This window comes from Hemiscyllium ocellatum, chromosome 14 (genome assembly GCF_020745735.1).
Source record: "Hemiscyllium ocellatum isolate sHemOce1 chromosome 14, sHemOce1.pat.X.cur, whole genome shotgun sequence".
Lineage (NCBI taxonomy): Eukaryota > Metazoa > Chordata > Chondrichthyes > Orectolobiformes > Hemiscylliidae > Hemiscyllium > Hemiscyllium ocellatum.
In genome coordinates this window covers 32,018,075-32,043,846 of record NC_083414.1, presented here as the reverse complement: position 1 = coordinate 32,043,846, position 25,772 = coordinate 32,018,075, and the positions used below count along the sequence as shown (strand labels likewise).

General features: G+C 39.8%; 1 protein-coding gene across 1 annotated transcript in view; it reads right to left on the bottom strand.

Annotated features, from left to right (window-relative positions):
- The window catches only part of LOC132822471 (interleukin-17 receptor B), a 51,293-nt gene extending 28,222 nt beyond the window's left edge, over positions 1–23,071 (bottom strand). Inside the window, exons 1-7 of the mRNA XM_060835849.1 lie at positions 22,965–23,071; positions 18,742–18,763; positions 14,835–14,972; positions 13,193–13,308; positions 9,850–9,976; positions 7,993–8,034; positions 6,075–6,229 (exon numbers count right to left, since the gene is read on the bottom strand). Coding sequence (XP_060691832.1) covers positions 6,075–6,229; positions 7,993–8,034; positions 9,850–9,976; positions 13,193–13,308; positions 14,835–14,972; positions 18,742–18,763; positions 22,965–23,036 — 672 coding nt within the window. The 5' untranslated portion in view covers positions 23,037–23,071. The remainder of the gene's footprint in view (positions 1–6,074; positions 6,230–7,992; positions 8,035–9,849; positions 9,977–13,192; positions 13,309–14,834; positions 14,973–18,741; positions 18,764–22,964) is intronic.
- Between the last annotated feature and the right edge of the window lie 2,701 nt (positions 23,072–25,772).

Sequence of the window (25,772 nt, the reverse complement as noted above, 5' to 3'; positions counted from 1 at the left end):
AGGGGAGGCAACGGAAGAATTGTTCAACATCACGGCGTGTATTAAATTCATTGATGCATAGACGGAGGGGGTGAAGGTGAGTCCTTTGCTGAGGACTGATCGTTCGTCCTCAGTGAGGTGGAGGTCTGGAGGGATGGTGAAAACTCGGCAGGGCTGGGATCTGGTGTGGGTGTGGAGCTGGGAGTGGGGGCAGAGCCAGTACCTGGAGTGGGTGTGATGGTGGGGGTAATGGGGGTGGAGTCATGAGCAGGGGTAGTGTTCCCCTCGGGGTTCTGGGGGGTGGGGATAGTGACAGTGGGGTCTTTGGGGGGGGTGTCAGCAGAATACAGGTGAGTGGTGCTGGTGGGGGCGGAAGTGGTGGCAGACACGGCAGTAGGGGTGGCAGTAGTCACTGAGCGTATGGCATCAGCGAGGTAAAGTTCTAGGGAGCGTTGTTGGAGTGTAGGTTCATAGCTCCTTGAAAGTAGAGTCACATGTAGATCGGATAGTGAAGAAGGCGTTTGGTATGCCTTCCTTTATTGGTCAGAGTATTGAGTACAGGAGTTGGGAGGTCGTTTTGCAGCTGTACAGGACATTGGTTAGGCCATATTTGGAATGTTGTGTGCAATTCTGGATTCCTTCCTATCAGAAGGGTGTTGTGAAACTTGAAAGGGTCCAGAAAAGATTTACAAGGATGTTGCCAGTATTGGAGGATTTAAGCTATAGGGAGAAGCTGAATAGGCTGGGGGTGTCTTCCCTGGAGCATCAGAGGCTGATTAGTGACCTTATAGAGGTTTATAAAATCATGAGGGATATGGATAAGATAAACAGATAAAGTTTTTTTTCCTTTGGATAGACGGGTCCAGAACTAGAGGGCATAGGTTTAAGGTGAGAAGTGAAAGAGATAAAAGAGACCAAAGGGGCAACTTTTTCACACAGACGGTGGTACGTGCATGGAATGCGCTGCCAGAGGAAGTGGTGGAAGGTGGTACAATCTCAACATTGAAAAGGCATCTGGATGAGAACATGAATAGGAAGGGTTTAGAGGGATATGGGCCAAGTGCTGGCAAATGGGACTAGATTGGGTTGGGATATCTGGTCGGCATGGATGAGTTGGACCCAAGTGTTTGTTTCCATGCTGTACATCTCTATGACTCTATGACGTCAAAATTAATCCATTAGTTACAAAGTATTTTGAGACATCAGAAGCACGCAGTAAAATTCTACATTCAGTGCACATTATTTAACAGAAAAACTTGACAATTACATGGCAGATATCCAGGATACATATAAAGCAAGATAGGCTCAAGTCAAGTCATCACAGTCTTACCAGACTATAGGGCTCCTCTGTCATTAGAGAGAGACACCTGCTGGTTATTTAAACTGAAGGTCACCATGCCTCAGACAAGGCGGGAGGTGCTGGAATTGAACTCAAGCTGTTGGCATCACATTGCTTTGCAAACCAACCATCCAGCTAACTTAGCTAAACTAACCCCTGAAACATAGGGTAGTAGCTAAAAGACAGATATACATTTACACAGCAGATGTCTCAAATCACTTTACGGCTAAAGAAGTAATATTGAAGAGTCATCACTCCCTGCATGAACAAAACTGATTAGAAAGGCTAAGATGGGTGCGAAAGAGAACATAGTGAAGCTAATATGAGAAATGTTAATCGCACATGGAGGACAATCAGGCTAAACATAGCACAGTTGAGCAATAAAGGTAATGGAATTACAATGAGGAGTAAGGATGTAGCAGAAATGTTAATGGAATTCTTTCTCCCAAGTTTTCGCAGAGGAAGAATATTGTGATTGTGCAACCACATTAGATATATGTAGAAATATTACAGTGCAATTTAACATTATTGACGTGCTTTCAGCCCATTGGTTGGAGAACTGTTATGAAATCTCATGTTCATTACTGAGAGGGAGACATGACCTATCAGAGTGGCTACAATCAGGTCCTCACCACAATTCAAATCCAAGAGCAGAAATCCAACTCAACCAGTTAGATGCTCCATTATTGGCAGTTCCACAGGAAACAATGGCTTTAATGCAGTCAGGGAAATGCCTAAAATTGCTCAGCAATCCAGGCCACAGGTGAGTAAATTTGGACAGAGGTTGCAGGGAAGGGCTTCGGAATTTCTTTCCCTTTCGTGGGTCCCTGATGGATTTGCCAAGTAGCCTTCCGAAGGCATAGGAACGTTGTGCCACTGATAGTCCTGAAGCCCCCAGTTGAATTATGGCTAATTGCTGTCAGTTGGTTAAATAATGAACCTAACTGATAACCCACTGACGCTGGACAGATGTCTACCTGGTGTCACTCCTGCCTCCTAATCAATTGTGGGAGGTTTTCCTATTGACAGGAGACTGTGTGGTCTTTCTTATATTTTAAATGGGCCTGGATGCCATATCCAGCCCTTCGGCAAAGTTATTAGTTCAAGAGAAATATGACCGAAGAAATTATTTCAAAATAAAGAACACACATTTCAAACACTTAATTTATGGTCAAAATATTCTGTGAAATACTGTGGATAAGAAATGCATGTCAGTACGCTGCACAAAGGCAACGTGACTTCCCTCTTTGAAAATAAGGTAAAATATCCTTGGAAATAATATGTGGTTGTAAATAAATAAATTGTTAATATCTGTTTATTTCAGGGTGAAATGTTCTTACAGAAACAGAAGCCAATCAGGAAGTCACTATGGATTTCACCAGATCAAGTCATGCTTGATCAATTGTATACTACTGTTTAAACAGCACGGAATAAATTAAAGAAATTGTTTGATGTGATTTCAATTAATGTTTAAAAATATTTAGAGAGATAACAAAAGATATGTGACACGATATGGAATCAAAGGGAATTTGCCCAATTCTGGTCTCCCTCCTATAGGAAGCATGTTGCGAAACTTGTAAAGGTTCAGAAATGTTTTACAAGGATGTTGCCAAAGTTGGAGAGGTGAGCTATAGGGAGAGGTTGAAGACTGGGCTATTTTCCTTGGAGCATCAGAGGCTGAGGGGTGATCTTGTAGAGGTTTATAAAGTCATGTGGGGCATGGGTAGAGTGAACAGTCACTGTCTTTTCCCTGGGATGGGGGAATCCAAAATTAGAGAGCATAGATTTAAGGTGAGATGAGAAAGATATAAAAGACAACTAAGGGGTAATTTTTTCATTCAGTGGGTGATGTGTGTATGGAATGGCGTGCCAGAGGAAGTGGTGGAGGCTGGGATGATTACAACACTTAAAAGGCATCTGGATGGGTATATGAAAAGGAAGGGTTTAGAGGGATATGGAATAAATGCTGGTAAATGGGATTAGATTTATTTAGGATATCTGGTCGGCATGGACAGTTGGACTGAAGGGTCTGTTTCCATGCTGCACATCTCTATGACCATATTGAAAATTGACCAAGCCAGTTTGGGAAATGTGAAATCTCTCAGCCTAGTTTCTGTCTTAAAAAATTGTTATGTCACCAACTTTTTCCAATTCTAATCAAAAGTCATTGTCTTAATGTATTAACTCTTGTTTCTCAATCTCCACAAATGTTGCTGATCTTGCTCATGTTTTCTAATATTTTCTGTTTTTACAATAGCATAAGCTAACGTATCATCCAAGATCAGCAGCCAAGACGACATGAACATTTAACAATTGTCTTTAGTGGCCAAGCAACAAATCCATTCTAACGGAATTTAAGTACTTAAGTAGGTAATTAGTTTTACTGTCAGAACTGCAAGCAAATTCTTGAATTTGTCAGAATTCAGCCAGATTTTAATTGTAAATTGAGAATTTACAGAGATAAGGATCAAAGGGATAAACAAACATTGAACGGGCTATGAGAAACAACTCTTGGTTTGAACTTCTAGATTGAATGCAGATTGCCAGTTATTTGCTACAGGAATAGTTTGAAAGAATGATAACATAAAAAATAAGTTAGAAGTCTAATTGATGTTTTCTAAGGTCATATTTTTGAAGAGAGGAATGGGATTAGGCTAAATAAGTGGTATTTGTTTTGACTATTACTTTGCATTTTCACAAGCTGTCTGTAGATAAAAAGCAGCTGAATAATTTATGTTGCATCTTGTATTAAACAGGAAACGTTTCTACACTGGCTACAATTCAAACGTCATCTATTAAGAAACAGGTTTCGTCCCGGAACCCATTCTGGTAGCACTTCATACGGAATTCTGAGTTTGAATCTCATTGCACCAGCAGTATGGCATGTGATGAGAAGGGTCTTTGTAGGATAGTGTCTCTGAGCCAGAAGGCCTGATTCAAGTCTCACCATAACATGTACACTTTTAAAAATAGCTAGCATTTGATGAGTAGCACTCTTGTCAACTGGGAATCCAGGTTCAATTGTTATCCTGCTCCAGGGGTGTTTAAGAACATCTCTGAACATTGATTTTAAAATGTCCAGCAGTTGTTGATCTCATGGTTGATTTTTAATCTAACTCCACATAATCACCTTTGTCCCATATATCCAAATTCACAAGGCTCTTCAGCCCATTGTGTCCTTGCTGAGCAAAAACAATGACCTAACTATTCTAATCCCATTTTACAGCACTTTGTCCATAGCCTTATATGCTTTGGCATTGCAAGAGTACATCTGAATACTTCTTAAATATTATGAGTGTTTCTGCCTCTACCAGATTTCCACCACCCTCTGAATGAAAAGATTTTTCCTTACATCTCCTTTAAATCTTGTAACACTTTCCTTAATAACTTTGGATTAAAAATAAACTATCAAAATCATATTTAAAAATTAACAAATTATTGACATCAGTTGCCATTTGCAGAAGAGAATTGCAAACTTTTACCTATATTTACATGATTCCTCCTGAATGATCTGGTTCTAATTATTTGACTTTGCCTCTTTGCCAATCTCTCCAATTTGTTGAGTAGTTTTTTTTCCAAATCTACCCAGTCTGATCTTCTTAAATTCTTGAAAACTTTGAATAGATCAGCCCCTTTGCCCTTACAATTCCAAGGAATGTGTCCCTAATTTATTTAGTTTATCCTAGTATCAACTGTTGAAGTTCAGTTACCAATCTGTTTTGTGTTTCGTCTCACTGTCAATATGTCAAAATCTTTAAGAAACATAATATCACAGTACCCATAGTATGTGACCTGAGGATCTTAAATTCCGTCCTGTTCTGGGATCACTTAAAGCATGATATTCTACTGTAAGCATGCTGCTCAGTTGTAATAAAGTAACTAAATGTAACCCAGATACTGTGCCTGTGAATGTGGTGTTTGTAAATAATGGTCAGTTATGGTATATATCTGAAAATTCTTCAATGTTCATATGGAGTTTCTTCTATTTCAAAGAATAATATGAATATTGCTGTATGAGTCAAAATACCTTAGGGTGAGGGATTTCAAGACGAGGGGGAACTTTTTCAGGTGAAAGGAGAAAGATTAACAAAAGACGAGAGGCAAATATTTGATACAGAGAATGGTTCTGTGTGGAATGAACTTCCTCAGGAAGTGGTGAATGTGGATACAATTACAACTTTTAAAATACATTTGGATAGGTACATGATTGGGAAATGTTTGGAAGGTTTTGGGCCAAGTGCAGGCAGGTGGGACTACTTTTGTTTGGGATTATGATTGGCATGGATTGGTTGGACCGAAGGATCTGTTTCTGTGCTGTATGACTATATGACTCTATGTACATATAGAGTTCTGATCACAAGGGTGGATTCTTGGGTTATAGCAACATATTGATCGTACTGTGTGGAATGATCTAAAATGCAAGCATCTTAAATTATGTCCAGACAAACAGTGCTGCTGTGCTCAAAATAATTTCTAATACTTATCAACACGAAGTGAGAAGATAGAAATAATTTCTTTACATGATAAAATGTTAGAATATGAATTTCTCTGCAACTGATTTTCTTAAAGCAGAATCTGTAAATTATTCCAAATGGGAATTTGATGCATGAAGGAAGTGGGAGGGTTTTGTTTGGAAACATTAGCTTAGACTGCTCACATGGAGAAAAACAACAGCATAATTCCGCAGAGCAAGTACTCCAGGATTCTGAGGTTTGGTGAGTCTTATTTTCTATGTACTAAATTTTAAACTACATACCTTAGAAATTGTTGTTCCATTTAATTTTGGTGTCATAATGAGATCGCACATGACCAGCTCAACATCATAACGTAATGAATTTGGACTGGCAGTAAAACTGATAACCACGTCGTTATTAACTATACACAAAGATATGTTTGGATTCCATTGGGCATCTGTAAATGCATAATAATTCAATAATTGCAAAGATAATTCATTCAATCTTTTAAATGTTTCAATGGATTCGATTAGAAAATGTGAAAGCAAAAATGAATATCATATTGAAATCAATTGATTTCTTTAGGTGACACAATTCATAATATAATCCCTACTTCAGCAAACATAAAAATATTTTATATCAGATGATATTCAAAATTTGTTATCTATTCAAAGCAATTATTAAAAAGTGTAAATAATGCAAGGCTGAATTTTGAGGGCATGGTGGGGTGGATGGTTGTGTGAGAAATTTCATGCCATGAGGTGGGGTCCTCATTCTTGAGTTCCATCTGGCCCCCAGGCCATTTTTTCCAATCGTCACTATGGTAGTTTAATTAGTGTCCATCCATTGCCTATTGTTGTTCCGAGTTTTCTAATTGCCTTCCATACCTCCAAACCCTATTGGAAAACAATGTATGGAGACAGCCATTTGGCAGTGAATCAAGAATCAATGGAAGGTAAGCTGAGAAGCCCACATTGTCTGCCTGGTTTCAACTACATCCAGAGGTTGTTGAGATTTCACAATTGCATCATTTATTTCTTTTTATCAATATCTTAATTAAACTTAAATTTAGCCTCAAATTATTTCCTGATGTTAGAGACATTATCATAGGTGTCCTCTGCTATGACAAGCGTCAAGGCAGGAGGGCATATAATCAGGCAGGATGGTTGAGAACCAGGTGCCTTGGTTACATCTGGAGTGGGAAGGCTTATGGACAACCTTGCCAACACAGCCATAATTTGGGGCTTTAGTAGATAATTAGTGGCCAATTAGACTTCCAATACAGTATTGACAGTGCATGGGCATAAAATGAGCTTGGCCTGGTTTGTTTGTTTGTGAGTTCCTGAAGGGTCACTTGTTTAAAGACACATACTATCGAAGGACCCTGAGGGAAAGGCAGACAACTGGGAGCTGTGCACTATCCTAGCTGCTGACACCCTTACTACCCCCACCCCCCACTCACACTCCCCACCGCCCCAATCTCCACTACTTTCTCCATCACTCAACTGTCTGGATCCGTCTTTGATACTAGGCTTCAGTCAGTGTCATACTAACATTAGCCATCACCTCATAAGTGATGCAACTGAGTACAAAAGAACTACCCAGCCTCTGATCAACCAGGTGCTATGTGAATTGGATCCTGCCTTCAGGGTAGCATATGTGCCTGTAATTACCTGAGCAGCACAAGATGCTTCCCAGAAAGAGGCAACATGGTGGGGGGGGGGGGGGGGGGGGGGGGGGGGGGGGGGGTGTCTGTCCAGCCAGTGACGAATGCTTTTGTTGACTCCTCAAAAGTCCATGCAAAAACTTCATTTGGTAAAAGAGGGGACCATTGCCCCAGAATAGTGCTGCAAACATAGTATAATGACAATTTTTTTACATTAAAGTAGAAGAAATATAGGCATATGACCTACAATCGCTCTGTTATCTTTTAAACCACCATAAAATTTTCTGCTTACGTTTATATTGTTTATTCATTTTTTACATTCAGCCATTAGGTAAGTGGATTGACAGAAGATTTTGGCTTTGTTACTAGTCAGCATAGAGCTGGTGCGAATTTTAGCTAATATTATTTCCAGCCAATACTATTATTATTATTACTAAAATAGAATTAAAGTTTGCATAATAGTGATATCTATTGTGTACTTGAGAAATCTGGCTGCTAAGGAAAATCAATAAAGTTCATTTTTAGAGTTTTTTTTAAGGAAACAAGTTGCCTACCTTCACAGCTTTCATGATTTTTCATTATCACATTGGAACAAGCTATACAATTGAAATAAAATAGTCAGATTCACATAAGCCAAGTAAAAGCCTATAGTCTCAAGATGCATTGAACTGATTGCAAATAGGATTATGATGTTTACCTAAATTTTTGAGTTAGTCCGTGAAACTAACTGCTATATCTCACTTTTTTTTTTATTTTTAAATGCAAAAACAAAGAATTTCAGGATATCAATTGGCCACAAGAATGTTCTGCTAACCTTTAGGAGATAATTAGTGGCCAATTAGACTTCCAAAACAGGATTGACAATGCAGGGGTTCTGCTAACCTGTCTCCTGACATACACACAAACTTTCAGCAAGGCCGACAGGCTTCAGAAGGTTTCAGAAACTGAAACCTAAAGTCAATATTCCTATTCCCTAATCCAGATACATACATTGAAAATATTTGTGCCAGGCTTTCTTTCAGGTCAGATGACCTCAGCTAACATAGTAGAAGTAAGGAGATTTTCTCATTAGCTTCCTTGCTTTCTCCAAAAATTTACTGAACCTCAGTTAAGTTAGTTATTGCATCAGTATTCAGATGGCAGGATTTCAAATTTTGTTTCTAAAGGTGGATAACAATACAAGAAATAAGGGCAGGAATAGGCATATGCCTTTCAGAACTGAAGTTCCAATAAGATCATAGCTCCATAAACCTACTTTTTTTCATGGCCTACATGACATATCACTTGATTCGTTAAGTGCTTAAGCATCTTTCAATCACAGTTTTGAATATACACATCAAGTGAGCATTGACAGCCTTCTGCAGCAGAAAATTGCGAAGAGACACAAGCATTCTTTTAATTCTGTCCTAAATGCCTGACCCCTTACTCTGATTCCAAATCTCGTAATTCTAGAGTGGCCAATCAGAGAAAACAGTCTCACAGCATCCACCCTCTCTTGTTTTTATATTACAATAAAGGTCTTGACTCATTTTTCTAAACTAATACAGGTACATTCTACTTGTTCTCGCCTCATAAACCTACATTGTCATTACTGGAAATAATCTAGCGAACCATTTTTCGACCCACCTCTCACCTTCCTTATTTATAGAAATGAAATTGTGACCAATTTTTGTATGATCTCAAGAAAGCTCTATGCAAAGCAGTAAGGCTACCTTAAGCTTGTACTCTAAACCTTTTAAAACAAAAGATAATATATCATTTATTTTCCTATTTGCTTGCCTGTTGGCTCTGTGATTTGTGCATAGATATCCATATCCCTCCAAACACCAACATTTATTCCCCGACAGCTTTTAAAATAAAATTATACTCTTCCTTCCAAAATGGATAATTTCACATTTCATTGCATTATATTTTATTTGCCCCAATCAGTTAAATGATCTGTACTTCTGGGTAACCACCTGCACTTGGTCTACAGCTTAGTTTCCTTCCTAGTTTTGTAGGTCATGGAGTGAATGAGACAATTGAAATTCTTTAGATTGTAATAACTTTAGTTTTTTTTAAATTTCTTTCATCATTTACTCATAGCTAACTGAAAACTGAAAGGTGGCTTTTGAAATGTAAAAGGCAGTTAATATAAAGTGCACAAATTATGAAGAGCAATTGAAATTTTAATTTTGCCTGCATTCCCAGTGGTGGAGTTGACTTTTTTTTTGAAAGTTTAACATTTTAAAGTAATCTACAAGTAGAAACACTGTTTATAGGGTAACAGCATTCTGTCCACTCCATCCTAAACTCCTCCATCTACCACTACATACCTCCAACTTTAATCTCTTGTCATTGAAAACGCACTCAGAAAAAATGTTTGAAAAGTGCCTTATGCTTGAAAAACATAACATACGTAATGCACTTACATGGTGTGAAAAGACTAGTGGATTTCTCTGGTGGATATTCACCAATATTTGCTGTTGGGATGTTGAATGCTGTCACAAAGTAACTGGTTGCTGGCTTAACAGGATATTCAGCGTAATAAAATTGCCACTTGAAAAAAGGAAGCAATATTTTTAATGTAACAAGGTGTTATATTTCAGGAATATTTGTAACCTTTACTATATTCTGTACAACTTAACAAAATTCTGAAATACAATGTATACCATGACATACTACGGAGTGCAATGGAGGCCGGTACGTTAAATGTCTTCAAGGCAGAGATTGATAAATTCTTAATCTCGCAAGAAATTAAGGGATACAGGGAGAATGCGGGTAAGTGGTATTGAAATGCTCATCAGCCATGATTGAATGGTGGAATAGACTCGATAAGCCGAATGGCCTTACTTCCACTCCTATTTCTTATGGTCTTACAGTCTTAAGGATTCCTGAACCATTATTAAGTGAGTTATCACATCAGTATTCAGAAGGCAGGATATCAAATTTTGTTTATAAAGGTGAATGACAACACAAGAAATAAGAGCAGGAATAGGCATATGCCTCTTGGACCTGAGCTTTCAATAAGATCATAACTGTGAGATCCAAGATGGTGGTGACTCAGCAAGTCTGTGTCTATAGTGCTCCTCCCAAGACTTCTCCCGCCTCCACCTCACTCACGAAATCATTTAAAATAGTTTTTACTTAATGTAATTAGTTGCTCAGCACTAAATTTAAATAGTCTAGTCTCCTGTAAAAATGACTAGAGGGAAAGGAGCCCGAAGTTCTCAGTAGGCAGGAACTCCTCCCCCACCCTCCCCAGCTGCAGCAGAGGCGTCCGCAGCCACCCCGGGGGACTTACCTACGATGGCGAGCCTCACAGAAATAATCTCTAAACTCAATGCGAAGATTGATGCCTTCATTGAAGAGTCTCGAAGCCAATGGAATTCACTCTCGGCCGTGCTACAAAAGCACGGCCGAGACATCAAAGAAATTGAGTGCCGAGTCGGAGGGGCAGAGCTAATGGCCGCAACCTCCGAGACCATAGCAGAATCGATTGTGGATCGGGTCCGGACTCTCAAACAGCAAGTCCGGAGCTTAGAGAATCACATTGATGACCTCGAGAATCGAAGTCATCGAAAAAATATTAGTTTGCTGGGCCTTTCCGAACGGGAAGAAGAAGGCCAGCTTACAGTGTTCCTCAAGCAGTGGCTTTCACAGCTGTTAAACCTGGAGGCTGGATCAGGCCAGGTAAGGGCAGAATGGGCCTACTGGGTTGCAGGGCATGGGCCCGGCTCGAACCAGCTCCCCGACCCAGTCCTGCTCCAGCTGCAGAGTTACAAGGAAATGCAGATGCTCTTGGAAGCTTCCAGAAATCTTGGGAAAGATCCACAAGCCATGATTTATAAAGGATCCAAGATTATGTTATTTCAGGACTTTTCCCCAGCTTTGGTCCGAAAGAGGAAGCATTTGACGAAGCGAAGAAGCATTAAAGGGACTTAAACATTCAGTACTCCTTGTGCTACCCAGCTACGCTACACTTCAGCCATGAAGGATCCGTGTATAACTTCGGATCACTGGAGAAGGCCAAGGAACTTTTGGACTCTCTTAGATAAATTATTAGTGTTAATTGATGTTGTTCTGCCTTCTCCCCACCCCAGTTAACCCCCTTTTTTTTTCCTTTCATTACCTTACTGTTTAATATTATCTCTGGGGGGTGGGAAGAGGGGTTTATTTATTTATTCTTTACTTAGCGATTTTCTTCCCCCCTTTTTTATATATACATAGGCCAGGGGGTCTAGTTAATGCAGATGGGGAGAAAGGTGGTTACCTTATCCAATTTTATCTCTGTCCTTCGGAGCGGGGTTGTTTTCTCCTGTTATTCTGTATTACTATATTTACTTATTATTTGCTGAGACTGTAATTTTTCAGTCATTTATGTTCATATATGGTATTAATATTTCCAAATATATCCAGGTGTTGGTGTGGGTGGGGGGGGGGGTGCGTAGGGTACTCATTGTTAATTCTAGCTCAGTAGTATATTTGAATTTTCTTTATCCTATCGTGGGGTGCCTGGGTCAACAGTGGGGCACTGGTTGGGAGAGGTTATGATGGGTTTTTGGAAAGGAAGTGATGCCCCCTAGGAATAAGGTGGAAGAACTCCATTTAAATACGTTTTATATTTTTTTATTTAGAAATAGTTTTTTATTATATTGACCTGAGTGTATTAAAGAGCCTTTGTTTTTGAGAATTTTATATGCTCTATGCCCATAAGGTTTCTTCTCTGGGGGGGGTCTTGGACTTGCCCAGTTATTATGGGTAACTGGTCAATTAAATGGTGCACCTGGAATGTCACAGGGAATAATTCACCAATCAAAAGGAAGAAAATATTATCAAACCTTAAGAAAGAAATCGATACAGCTCTCCTATAGGAGACACATTCATTAGCTAAAGAACACCTGAAATTATGACAGGGAAGAGATTATTTTCCATTCTCTCTTTCTGTGCAAGGAAAAACATTTTGGTAAACTGGGTGGCTGAGGGCCCTCATGGACATTCGAGTTGGCACAGAATAATTTTGGAATATACTCCCCCTGACTCCCTTACAAATATGGTGCACCAAAAGAAAAATTGAATTACTCCATAAAATATGGCAGTCCTTCTTGAATTACACAAATACAAATATCTCAGTTATCCTAACAAGGGCCTTCATTTAATTGAGAGCTGAACCTGGCTGGTCCGGGGCCCCTTAGGAGAGGAATCCCGCACGAATACGGGTTTTGTTGTGATCTGATGTTAACACATTCCGAGCATGTATATCACTATTCAATTTCTGTGTTATCCATTGTTTTTTTTCTCTCTTAGATAATGTAAGAGTTTTAATCATACACTCTGGTTAGTTGTAGGTTAGATGAGTAGTTAGTTGAGTTTTGTTTTCTTTTCTCTCTTGGTATTTCTTTTTTTTCTGTTTGATAGATTTTGGTTATTATATATTTAAGATTTAATTGTATATCAATGTTTATACTTGGAGTTTTTATTAGTTTTCTTTTGTAAATGTGTAAAAACATGTTAAATTTTCAATAAAAAAATCTATTAAAATTTTTTTTAAAAAGATCATTACTGCATGTTAGACACATGTTAGACACCGACAATCATTCAAAATATTTTTTATGATTTCTGATAGTATTTATGTTGGTTAGTTGTCTTGTGATTCATGAAATCATTACAGTAGAAAATTATATTTAGTAAATTCCTGTCTATGCAAAGGTTTACACTTTTTAAAATAATATTAGTTTAGCATATTACATTCATTAGGAAGTCTACATAACTCACTGGTTGACCTTGAGGATTTTGTGCTGATTCAAACAATGCATTGTAATCACATCGAAAACAGGTTGTTTGAGGACTTTGAATGCATATCATAGTGGCTCTAAGTTCTTGAATACTTCCTAGAAAAAAAGACCACAAGTCAAAATAGGAGCGACTACATCAAAATGACACCAATCGAGTCAGTTACAACAGTAAACAATGTGAAAATGAACCATGCCATACTTAGTAAGATTTCATGCAGCAGTAATTAAACTTTGTTACAACAAAACAACAATAAATAAGGACAGCTTTAAATGAAAATGGTCTGCACTGTATCTGTGAAAATCAGTTTTTTTTCTCAAACTGTTGTTTTTTTATTTGGTTTTTAAATCTATGGGTTGCATCCTGCCTCTCCTCAAACAAATGTTAGAATCTGAACATGAAAAATTCATAATGCCAAATGCTGTGAATTTTTTATGTCCTCTACATAAAGTTTGAACCACATTGGATAAATATGGATTATTCAAATCCAGTACAAATTGGTGAAATATTGTGTTTGACTAGTTTGATTAAGAATTTTAAGAGGTGACAGAGATGATGGATGAAGTAATTCTGTCGATGCCACATACATGGACTTAAAGAGGGGTGTTTGATAAATCATCACAAAATAAGTTTTTTACAGCAAGTTGAAACCCATGGAATAAAAGGCACAGTAGCTGCATGGAAATTAAATTGGCTGAGTGACAGGATAAAAAGAGTCAGGGTAAATGGTGAATGGTTGTTTTTTCACAAAAGGGAATATTATGGTGAGATTCCAGGAGTTGGCACCAGGATTACAACTCCATTTCATTGATATTCACCACTTAAGTTGGATGGGCACAGCACAATTTCAAATTTGCAAAGAGGCAAAATTTGAACGCATTGTGAATTGTGAACTGTGAGGAGGGCAGTGATACACTTCAAGGAGTCATAGACAATCTGATGGAATGAGTGGACAAGTGGCTGTGTTGAGAAGGGGGAGTTCACTGAGAACCAACCTCATGTCCTTGTTCTAAATACCTTACGTTCTTCCAATTCCACAACCACTGTCTCACAAAATCCCTCCCACTATTATTTACATCTGGCCTGGTCATTCTGTGACTGGCACTCCAAAAGCAGCCAGCACTTCTGCAGTGACACTACGATCAAAAGAATTGTTGGCCTCTGGATAGCATTTTTTGATAATTGCAATCTCTGAGGACTTGACCATAGGATAGGCCTGACAGCTGACTGATTATTTTGTGATTTGGTGTGCCTTTCCAAAGGCAATATGGGCCTTCAATTGGCTGTCTTGGAGATGGGAAAACCACCTCCCCATGATGCAGCCCTGTGATTCTATGTTGAGCATGCTTAGAAAGGGCATATTCACCTATACACCATGCAATGCAATAGGTGGATTTTCAGTAATTTTTTTTAAATGAGCAATATATTTTACATACAACCACATCTTAGAACTTTCTTCTGAACAGCAGTGTGGGTATACCTACATCACATGGACTATAGTGGTTCAAGAAGATGACTGCCAATCACTTTTTTCTTAGCAAAGGGCAACAAATGCTGCCCTAGCCAAATTTCCCGCATCCCATAAATTAATTAATAATAACTATGTATTGGAAGACTATCTCACCATCTGGGCTGATGGTCCAGCTGATATTAAGCACTGAACGCTGACTTTCTTCCGATTGTTGTAACCGAACTTGAAGATCCAATATATCTGAAGGAGTTTTCTCATTTGGCATTTTCCACTCTGGTGGAGGTTCATTAACTACATTAAAAGGATACTATTTCAAATTTTTACATGCAATTATGCACACTATATTCAAGCAAATAAAATTCACAGGCATAAAATGTGAAAATTGGCTCAATATGCACTCTATACAATGATAATCTACTAACACTGAAGGGTAGGCATGATTTTCATCTAGTAAGGGTAAAAAATGAGGTCTGCAGATGCTGGAGATCACAGTTGAAAATGTGTTGCTGGTTAAAGCACAGCAGGTCAGGCAGCATCCAAGGAATAGGAAATTCGACGTTTCGGGCATAAGCCCTTCATCAGATGATTTTCATCTATTCAATAAGTAAATGAATGGTATAGTGGCTCAGTGGCTAGCACTGCAGCCTCACAGCACCAGGGACCCAGGTTTGATTCCAGCATTAGGTGACTACCTATGTGGAATTTGTATATTCTCCCTGTGTCTCCGCGTCCTCCGATTTCCTATTGCAGTCTAAAGATGTGCAAGTTAGATGGATTGACCATGGTAAATTGTCCACAGTTTTCAAAGATGCAGGCTAGGTGGGAAATGTAGAGTTATGGGGTTAAGATAGGTGTCTGAGTGGGATGTTGTTTGTAGGGTTGGTGGAGATTCAATGGGCCAAATGGCCTCTTTCCACACTGTAGGTATTCTGTGATAAAGTTTCCACATTTTGAACCTCTTCCTACTGAAATTCCAACTCACTCAAATCTTTACTGTTGTCACCAATCATTGAGCTGAACCCATAGTGATTTCATAGAGAGAAGGAAACTGTAAAGTTGAATAGGGATCGTCTCTTCTGGTGGCAAACAGAAAATAAGGAAACAGAGGCCAAGATTGACTCTGGAAAGCCAAAAAAAGTAGGTCTTGAACTGGCTGCTATTAGGCCATGGGAAGTTTCACCATTGTAATAAACATTAGGTGTATTAAAAATAGGAAGCATATACAAGGTGATACGGTACAGAGTCAAGCACTGTCAAGCACCACAAGCAGTCCAGCTCTGTTTCTGCACAGAACAGCTTCAAAATAGAAGTACTGTGAGCTTTTAAGTTATAGCTGAGACACCAACATGCTAAAAGGTATGGCACAGCAAGGCAAGGCAGGGCACGGATGCTGTAAGTATGCAAGTCTGTGCTAAGTAAGTGAACACTAAGACTGTGAGCTGGCAACTCTGGAGTGCAGCCTGGTCCAACCTGAGAGTTGGGTCCCTGTGCTTGTGTGCAAATTTTCTTTGCAAATTCATTTCAATTGTAGTCGCAGATGCAAGCCTAAGTGCAACATTGAAGTGCAGATGGATATCACAAATGGATCAGAGATGATCTAAGCCTCTCTATGCCATCAAGGCATATGTAGGTTGCCAGTCCAAGGATTGGGAGAGGTGTGTGTGTGTGTGTGTGTGTGTGTCCAAGCTTACTGAAGTGTGCCTGAAACACTGGTGCTAAATATCCAAGACCGTTGAATTGGAGTCACCAGCCCATAGAGTCATAGAGAAATACAACACAGAAACAGACCCTTCGATCCAACTCGTCTATGCCAAGCAGATATCCCAACCTAATCTAGTCCCATTTCCCAGCACCTGGCCCATATCCCTCCAGATCCATCTTATTCATATACGCATCCAGATGTCTTTTAATTCTGTAATTGTACGAGCTTCCGCCACTTCCTAGCTTGATTGTCCTCCATGCGCAATTGAAATTTCTCATATTAGCTTCACTATGTTCTCTGTTACACTCATCTTAGCCTTTCTTATCAGTTTTGTTCATTGCAGAGAGTGATGTGTGTTCAAAATTACTTTAGCTGATTTGAGACATCTGCTATGTAAATGTATATCTGTCTTTTAGCTGTTACCCTATGTTTCGGTAATTGATTTAGCTCAGTTGGCTGGATGGAAACAATGTGATGCCAACAGTGTGAGTTTAATTCCAGCACTGGCTAAGTTGCCCATAAAGGACTCTGCTTCTCAACCTCTCCCGTCGCCTGAGGCATGGTGCCCCTCAGGTTAAATAACCAGCAGATGTCTCTCTCTCTCTCTATAATGACAGAGGAGCCCTATGGTCTCGTAAGACTGTGGTGACTTGCCTTGATCCTGTGTTCTTTTATATGTATCCTGGATATCTGCTCTGTAATTGTCAAGTTTTTCTTTTAAACAATGTGCATTATTTTCTAAAGTCTCAAAATACTTTGTAACTAATGGATTAAATTTGAAGTCACAAAGTCCTAGAGATGTACAGCATGAAAACAAATGCTTTGGTCCAACTTGTTCATGCCGACCAGATATCCCAACCCAATCTAGTCCCATTTGCCAGCACTCGGCCCATATCCCTCTAAACCCTTCCTATTCATGTACCCATCCAGATGCCTTTTCAATGTTGCGATTATACCAGCCTCCACCACTTCCTCTGGCAGCACATTCCATACACGTGAAAAAGCTGCCCCTTTGGTCTCTTTTATATCTTTCCCCTCTCACCCTAAACCTATGACCACTAGTTCTGGACTCCCCTAACCCAGGGAAAAACTTTGCCTATTTACCCTATCCATGCCCTTCAGGGCTGAAAGTCACCCCTCAGCCTCTGATGCTCCAGGGAAAACAGCCCCAGCCTGTTCAGCCTCTCCCTATAGATTTGCTGTTGATGAAGGTGATATTGAAAATGATCCCCTTTAATTGGGCATTTCACTGCCCTTAGCAAAAATCTTGTTTTGATGTCTGGCACTCTGTTAAAAAATGCAATTAGTTGCTCCCACCATCAAAAGGGACCTCATTTGTCTTCTTGTGCAATTCTCTTGGATTTCTCCCTATGTCACTGAGAATCCAAAGAGGTTCTGTCCAGTGAGTTTTCAGGAGAGGGATACAGAGCATTAAGACATTTGTGGAAGCTCAGCCCGAGCTTGCTGGTTTCTTGTGAACGCCTGTCCGAGAACAGAGAACCACCACTTGATTAATAGAGTCAACAGTACTGTCTTTATTCAAGATTGCCAGTATACACGTATACAAACAAGCTTGGGAGCAGATCCACTCTAGCCCACGCCGGGTGCTAGACAGTGGTCTCTCGCTCTCAGTTGGGAACGTTGTCATATTTATACATAACTTCTCACACAAGGTAGAATCCCGTGTCATGGGGTTATCACAAAGTATGTTAATCAAGTTATACTTAAATGTAAACGTACACATCAGGAATGTTCTAAGTCCTGACATACAGACGTCAGCATTACCTCAAGTTAAGACATTAGCATTTTTCTGAAGATAAGCTACCAACATTTTCTTTAGTTAAAACCTCAGCATTCTTGTACTGCTCTCAAATTAAACGTTCAGATACCAGAATCTGCTCGAAAGTTAAACATTCAGATATCAACATTCTTCTAAGATTAAACATTCAGATATCAGCATTGTTCTGGTGACTGCCCCTTGACTTGGTGGGTTTACTATGGACTTGTTTATTCGGACTTCTTTCAGGGAACCTTATAAGTTGCAGTGTTAGCAGTTTATATGAAGTTGCAGTGTTAGCAGTTTGTGTCTCGCTCAGCATGTCGGTCAATACAGCCAATGCCCCACAAACATTGACCATTTTACCCGACACGCCGGGCGCCATTTTCTATATGGTCACTGTTTCTATCTTCAACTTATCAATTGGTAGTTGAAGGCACAGACATCAGTAGTTTGGAGATCAAAACCTAGGAGGCCCGGGAGACCAGAACTGGAAAAGTGAAGATTTTGAGAAGATTATGTATGTACACACATAATGCAAAAATGTAGAACTTTAACCATTAATGAAAATACATACTTACATTGTTTTTCTGTGCAGGTTATCTGTCAGCATAAAAAGAGGTTTATTTCAAATCAGATGAATTCCAACAGAATGCATGTTATATCTGTTTTAAATACAAATAATATCTACTTTGCATATGGTTAGGAAAATATAGCTGCAGAAATAGGCAATTGTGAACATAGGGGATTGGAAACAAGAATTTGAATTTTGAAGTTGAAGCAATGATTAATTAAAGCAATATCATTGAGCACATTGGTAATGGTTGAATGGAACTTTGTGCATGTTAGGAGGAAGAAAGTTTTGAATAATCACAAATTCACTGAGAACAAAAGTCAAGAGGCTGGCTAGGAATCTTCGGCAATAGTCAAATTTAAAGTAAGGGAGATGTGGATAAGGATTTCATCAGCAGATAAGTCAAAGTAGAATTTGGCAAAGATGGAAATAGGCAGTCTTTGCGATGATATGGATATGCTGCCAGATGCTTAGCTCAATGTCAAAAATGACAGTATCATTTCTAACCAGCCTGATTACACCTCAAGCATTTAACAAGGCTAGTAATAGTGCCACTGACTAATAATTTGTGCAGGATCCAACGACAATAGCTTCAATCTGCCCCATACTTGCTTGGAAGGAATTTCTAATCATCCAATATTGGATATTGGACAAGAAATGTGAGAAGTTAGAGACAGTGGTAGAGCAGTGGTAGATTTCATTGTGGTCAGGGTATAGATGAAAACTAATGTTTTCAGATTATGTTACCTGGCACAGCAAGAAAATCAGGAATGAAGGGTAGATCTTTGGAGGACACTAGAGATAATTGGAGAAGGTTATGTGTTTAGTTAAAAATCAGGTGATTGAAGGAGCGGCACTCCAAAAGCTAGTGTGCTTCCAATTAAACCAGTTGGACTAAAACCTGGTGTTGTGTGATTTTTTTAACTTTGTACACCCCAGTCCAACACCAGCATCTCCAAGTTATGCGTTTAGTTTCTTTTACATTACTATATCAAGTCATAAGGAAACCTAATGAACACATTTCTTACAGCAAAATAAAGCAATTTAATATGAAAAATACATCAATTTAAGTGGTGTAAGCAATAGCTGCCCAAGCTGTTTAATATTATTAACAGTATTTCACCAAACTTTTAGAAGCCACCTATATTTTACTATATACCTGATAGTACAGTATGTAGAAAATACTGCACAGTATAAAGCGGTAAGTGCACAAATTAGGATACTATCCCTAATTTGATAAATTATTGCTCACTTTAGGAGATTTTTTTCGACTATTATAATGATTTATAATCACACGGCATTCAGGATGAGCTTGGCAACTGGATATAAAGTTTGCTTAATGGCAGGTGACAGAGAGTGATGGTGGAGGGTTGTTTTTTGGGCTGGAGAGCTGTGACCAACTGGATTCCACAGGGATCTGTGCTGAGTCCGTTTTTAGATGACATCAAATTGGTGGTACAGTGGACAGTCATAGTCATAGAGTCATAGAGATGTACAGCATGGAAACAGACCCTTCGGTCCAACCTGTCCATGCCGACCAGATATCCCAACCTAATCTAGTTCCACTTGCCAGCACCCGGCCCATATCCCTCCAAACCCTTCCTATTCATATACCCATTCAAATGCCTCTTCAATTTGCCATTGTACCAGCCTCCACCACTTCCTCTGGCAGCTCATTCCATACACGTACCACCCTCTGCATGAAAAAGTTGCCCCTTAGGTCTCTTTTATGTCTTTCCCCTCTCACCCTAAACCTATGTCCTCTAGTTCTGGACTCCCCGAACCCAGGGAAGACTTTGTCTATTTATCCTATCCATGCCCCTCATAATTTTGTAAACCTCTATAAGATCACCCCTCAGCCTCTGATGCTCCAGAGAAAACAGCCCCAGCCTGTTCAGCCTCTCCCTGTAGCTCAAATCCTCCAACCCTGGCAACATCCTTGTAAATCTTTTCTGAACCCTTTCAGGTTTCACAACATCTTTCTGATAGGAAGGACACCAGAACTGCAATATTCCAACAGTGGCCAAATCAATGTCCTGTACAGCCGCAACATGACCTCCCAATTCGTGTACTCAATACTCTGACCAATAAAGGAAAGCATACCAAACGCCTTCTTCACTATCCTATCTACCTGCGACTCTACTTTCAAGGAACTATGAAGCTGCACTCCAAGGTCTCTTTGTTCAGCAACACTCCCTAGGACCTTACCATTAAGACCGTAAGACATAAGACCATTAAGTGTACAAGTCCTGCTAAGATTAGCTTTTCCAAAATGCAGCACCTCGCATTTATCTGAATTAAACTCCATCTGCCACTTCTCAGCCCAGGCAGAAATTTAAAAAGGAGGTCCTCAAGGGGAGTAATATCTGGATTACTCCCAGTGTTATGAGCAAGTGAGGGCAGGAATAGGAGGATAGAGCAGATGAATGCATGGCTGAGTAGCTGGTGTATGGGAGAAGGGTTCACATTTTTGGATCATTGGAATCTCTTCTGGGTTAGAAATGACCTGTACAAGAAGAACAGATTGCACCGAAATTGGAAGGGGCGAAATATACTGGCAGGGAAATTTGCTAGAAGTGCACAGGAGGATTTAAACTAGTAAGGTGGTGGTGGTGGGGGGGGTGGGGGTGGGGGGGGGGGCGGTGGTGGGGGTGGTGAGTGGGGGGAGGGAGGTGGGACCTAAGGAGATAGTGAGGAAAGAGATTGATCTGAGACGGGGTACAGCTGAGAACAGAAGTGAGTCAAACAGTCAGGGCAGGCAGGAACAAGATAGGACTGACAAATTAAACTGCATTTATTTCAATGCAAGGGGCCTTACAGGGAAGGCAGATGAACTCAGAGCATGGTTAGGAACATGGGATTGGGATATCATAGCAATTACAGAAATGTGGCTCAGAGATGGGCAGGACTGGCAGCTTAATACTCCAAGATACAAATGCTACAGGAAGGATAGAAAGGGAGGCAAGAGAGGAGGGGGAGTGGCATTTTTGATGAGGGATAGCATTACAGTTGTGCTGAGGGAGGATATTCCCAGAAATACATCCAGGAAAGTTATTTGGATGGAACTGAGAAATAAGAAAGGGATGATCACCTTATTGGGATTGTATTATAGACCCCCCAATAGTCAGAGGGAAATTGAGAAACAAACTTGTAAGGCGATCTCAGGTATCTGTAAGAATAATTGGGTAGTTATGGTAGAGGATTTTAACTTTCCAAACATAGACTGGGACTGACAGAGTATTAAAGATTTAGATGGGTAGGAATTTCTTAAATGTGTACAAAACAATTTTCTGATTCTGATTCAAACAGTGAAGAAGGTTATATAAGATTATAATGAGATCTTGATCAATTGGGTCAATGGGTTGAAGATTGGCAAATGGAGTTTAATTTGGATAAATTTGAGGTAGAGCATTTTGGTAAAAACAAATAAGGGCAAAACTCATACAATTAAAAGGAGGACCTTGGGCAGTGTTGTAGAACAGACAGACATAATTATTTGAAGCTTACATGACAAATAGGCAGGGTGGTTAACAAAGTGTTCAGCTCACTTATCTTCATTGCTCAGACCTCTTATTGGAGTTGGGATGTTATATTGAGGTTATACAGGGTGTTGGTGAGGCCTGTTTTGGAGTATTGTATCCAGTTCTGGTCACCCTGTTATAATAATATTAAGCTGGAGAAGGTTCAGAATAGATTTACGAGGATGTTGCCTGGAATGAAGAGCTTGATTTATGGTGAGAGGCTGAATAGGCTGGGACGTTTCTCACTGGAATGTAGGAGGTTTAGGGGTGACCTTATAAAGGTTTATAAGATTATGAAGGGTATAAATAAGTCTTTTTCCTGAGGTTGGTGATTTCAAGACTAGGGTGCATATTTTTAAGGTGAGAGGAGAAAGATTTTAAAAAGATTTTTTAAAGTTATGAGGGGCAACTTTATGTTTACACAGAAAGTAATTCATGTATGGAATAAACTTCCAGAGAAAGTAGGAGAATGCCGGTACAGTTAAAACGTTTAAAAGACATTGAGATAATTACATGAATAAGAAATACTTGGAGGGTTATGGTTTTTAGCACAGGCAAGAGGGGCCAGTTTAGTTTGGGATTGTGATAAGCATGGACCTAATGATCTATTTCCGCGCTGTCAGACTCTATGACTGGTATACTTGTAGAAAATTGCAAATTACTGCGCAAAAATCTGGATTCGATTACAAACATATAATACTTTTCTTACCGTGACAGAGGCCGTTCTCATAGAAAGAGAAGCAAAATAAAGTGAAATGTACCATCCTAGGCTTGATGTCATCCCTGTCGGTGTATTTTTCCAGCTGAGTTCCTCACTGTTCCTGGTACTGAACACAACTGATGTGCTCCCGTGCAGCGAGGCGGTGTTTTAGAATTCTTTGAAATGTGAACGTCATCTGCCTGTTCATGTGTGATCGACCACATCACCATAAGAGGGAAGTGAAATTTTTGATCTCAGAGCACTGATACATGATCATAAGTTTGAATATCTGTCAGCCATAGGTCAAAGTAACAACGTTGCCCCCAGTACCCAGTGGGCTATTACCCGGGTAGCGCAAACCTCGAACTTTTTCAATTCTGTGCACACCTTGAGGCATCCACCTGCTGTAAAGGCAACCCGGATAAATCAGCAGAAAGCTGTCCCCTTCGAGGAGACACGGCCACAGGAGAAACGCCAACAACTAGGAGAACCCTTCTTGACCTGTGAATGACGAACCAGCTGTAGTGGACCTTGATTTGGAGATGCCGGTGTTGGACTGGGGTGTACAAGGTTAAAAATCACACAGCACCAGGTTATATTCCAACAGGCTTAATTGGAAGCACACTAGCTTTCGGAGCGATGCCCCTTCATCAGGTGATAGTGGAGGGCTCAATCCTAACACAGAATTTATAGCAAAAACTTACAGTGTGATGTAACTGAAATTATATATTGAAAAATTGATTGTCTGTTAAGCCTTTCATCTGTTAGAATACAGTGATAGTTTCATTTCTTTCATGTGTAAATCACAAAACCTTTTTTTTAAAGTTGCATTCTTAGGTTAACTGTTAACAATGGGTGATAGCTAGACAATATATTGAAGGTGTTGGCCCCCTGTGTTCTCTGTCTATGACCTGATGTTCAGATTGATTCTAATCTAAAAAGTGAGACAACAGAGTTCTTCATGAATGCATGCAGTTTTTGAGCAAAATACAATGTAACTCTTCAAGTACAAATTCACCCCACAAAATATATGTGTGCATGTGGGTCTTTGTCTGAATGTGTGCGTCTGTCTGGGGTGGGGGTTGTGAGTGTGAGAAAGTGTGCACGTGTGTAGTGAGTGCAGCATGTCTTAAATCTGTGAGGGGGTGCATGTGTGTGTGTGGCTGTCTGTGTCTGTGTCTGTGTGTACCTGTGTCCGTATGTATGTGAGAGTGTGTGTGTGCGTGTAGTGCAATGGTGATCACCTGAAATGTGACATGAACCCGAGGTCCCGGTTGTGGCCCTCCCTATGGGTACCGAAATTAGCTATCAGCCTCTGCTCGGCCACTTTTCTCTGCTGCCTGTCCCAAAGTCCACCTTGGAGGATGGTCACCCGAAGGTCCGAGGCTGAATGTCCTGGACCACTGAAGTGTTCCTCAACTGGGCGGGAACCCTTCTGTCTGTTGATTATTGTGCGGTGCCCATTCATCCGTTGTCATAGCCTTTGCTCAGTTTCCCCAATGTACCATGCCTCCGGGCATCCTTGCCTGCAATGTATAAGATAGACAACGTTGGCTGAGGTTTTGTGATTTACACATGAAAGAAGTGAAACTATCACTGTATTCTAACAGATGAAAGGCTTAACAGACAATCAGTTTTTCAATGTATAATTTCAGTTCCATCACACTATAAATTTTTGCTATAAATTCTGTGTTAGGATCGAGCCCTCCACTATCACCTGATGAAAGAACATCGCTCTGAAAGCTAGTGTGCTTCCAATTAAACCTGTTGGACTATAACCTGGTGTTGTGTGATTTTTAACATAGTGGACCTTGTGTGACTTGGAGAAAATTGAAAGTCCATTTATTAGAGGTAGTCTACGTGAACACTGGTTGTCTAGCAAAAATCAACGTGCACTGACGATTATTAACGGCGCAGTTAAACAGCAAAATTAACGGATTAGTCAGTTTGGAAGGTATTCACAGAATCTCTGGTAAATTAGTGGCTGAACTATTGCAGTCCATATAGCCTGAGGTGTTTCTGGCAATCTAATAGTTGCAGGGAACATGTAAATAAAATTGCTAATTTTCTATATACAATTTATTGTTGTACGAAGAGTTACTGAATGATGTGCAAATGAAACACAGCATAGTAATGAATTTACAGCCTCACGGCAAGTGAAGATCATGTTATATATTGTTGCTGTTAGTTATGTTTGTAAATAAGAGTTATTGTTGTCCACTTTATCTCAGCAGGCTTCATAAATACTATTTGTCAACACAAGATCAAGAATAAACTATGACAAATATTGATGATACATCAAATTCTCCTTCTGTCCTGTCTGTAGCACCTCCTCAGGACATCTGCTGTCATAACAGGCCATATTCATCTGTCTTGCACCATCTTCCACTATGACCTCTGTGACAAACGACAGGGCTAGTAGGCTATGTTCACTTTCAGACTGCCATATACACAGCATCATAATACCAACAATATTGAGGTAAAACATTGAATATCCATGCTACCACCAAAACAACATGACAAATGCAACCAGATGACTATGCCCCTTGGAACCCCAACCTCCCATCCACCAGAAGGGAATAACCTGTTGTGGGTGTTTTCGAATAAAGTTTGCAATGACTGTTACAAAATGTGCACAAAAATGCTTGCAGAACAGATAAAGATAACATAATTATGGCAAGCCAGCCAGTAAAATAGAAAGGCGATCCTCATGCCTTTATGACAGTGCTGAAAATCAAACATTCTTCTGCTCTCATCCCATTTTCCAGCAGTTGAACTGTAGACTTGTAAGGTTTGGCACATTGTGTTCACCTTAGC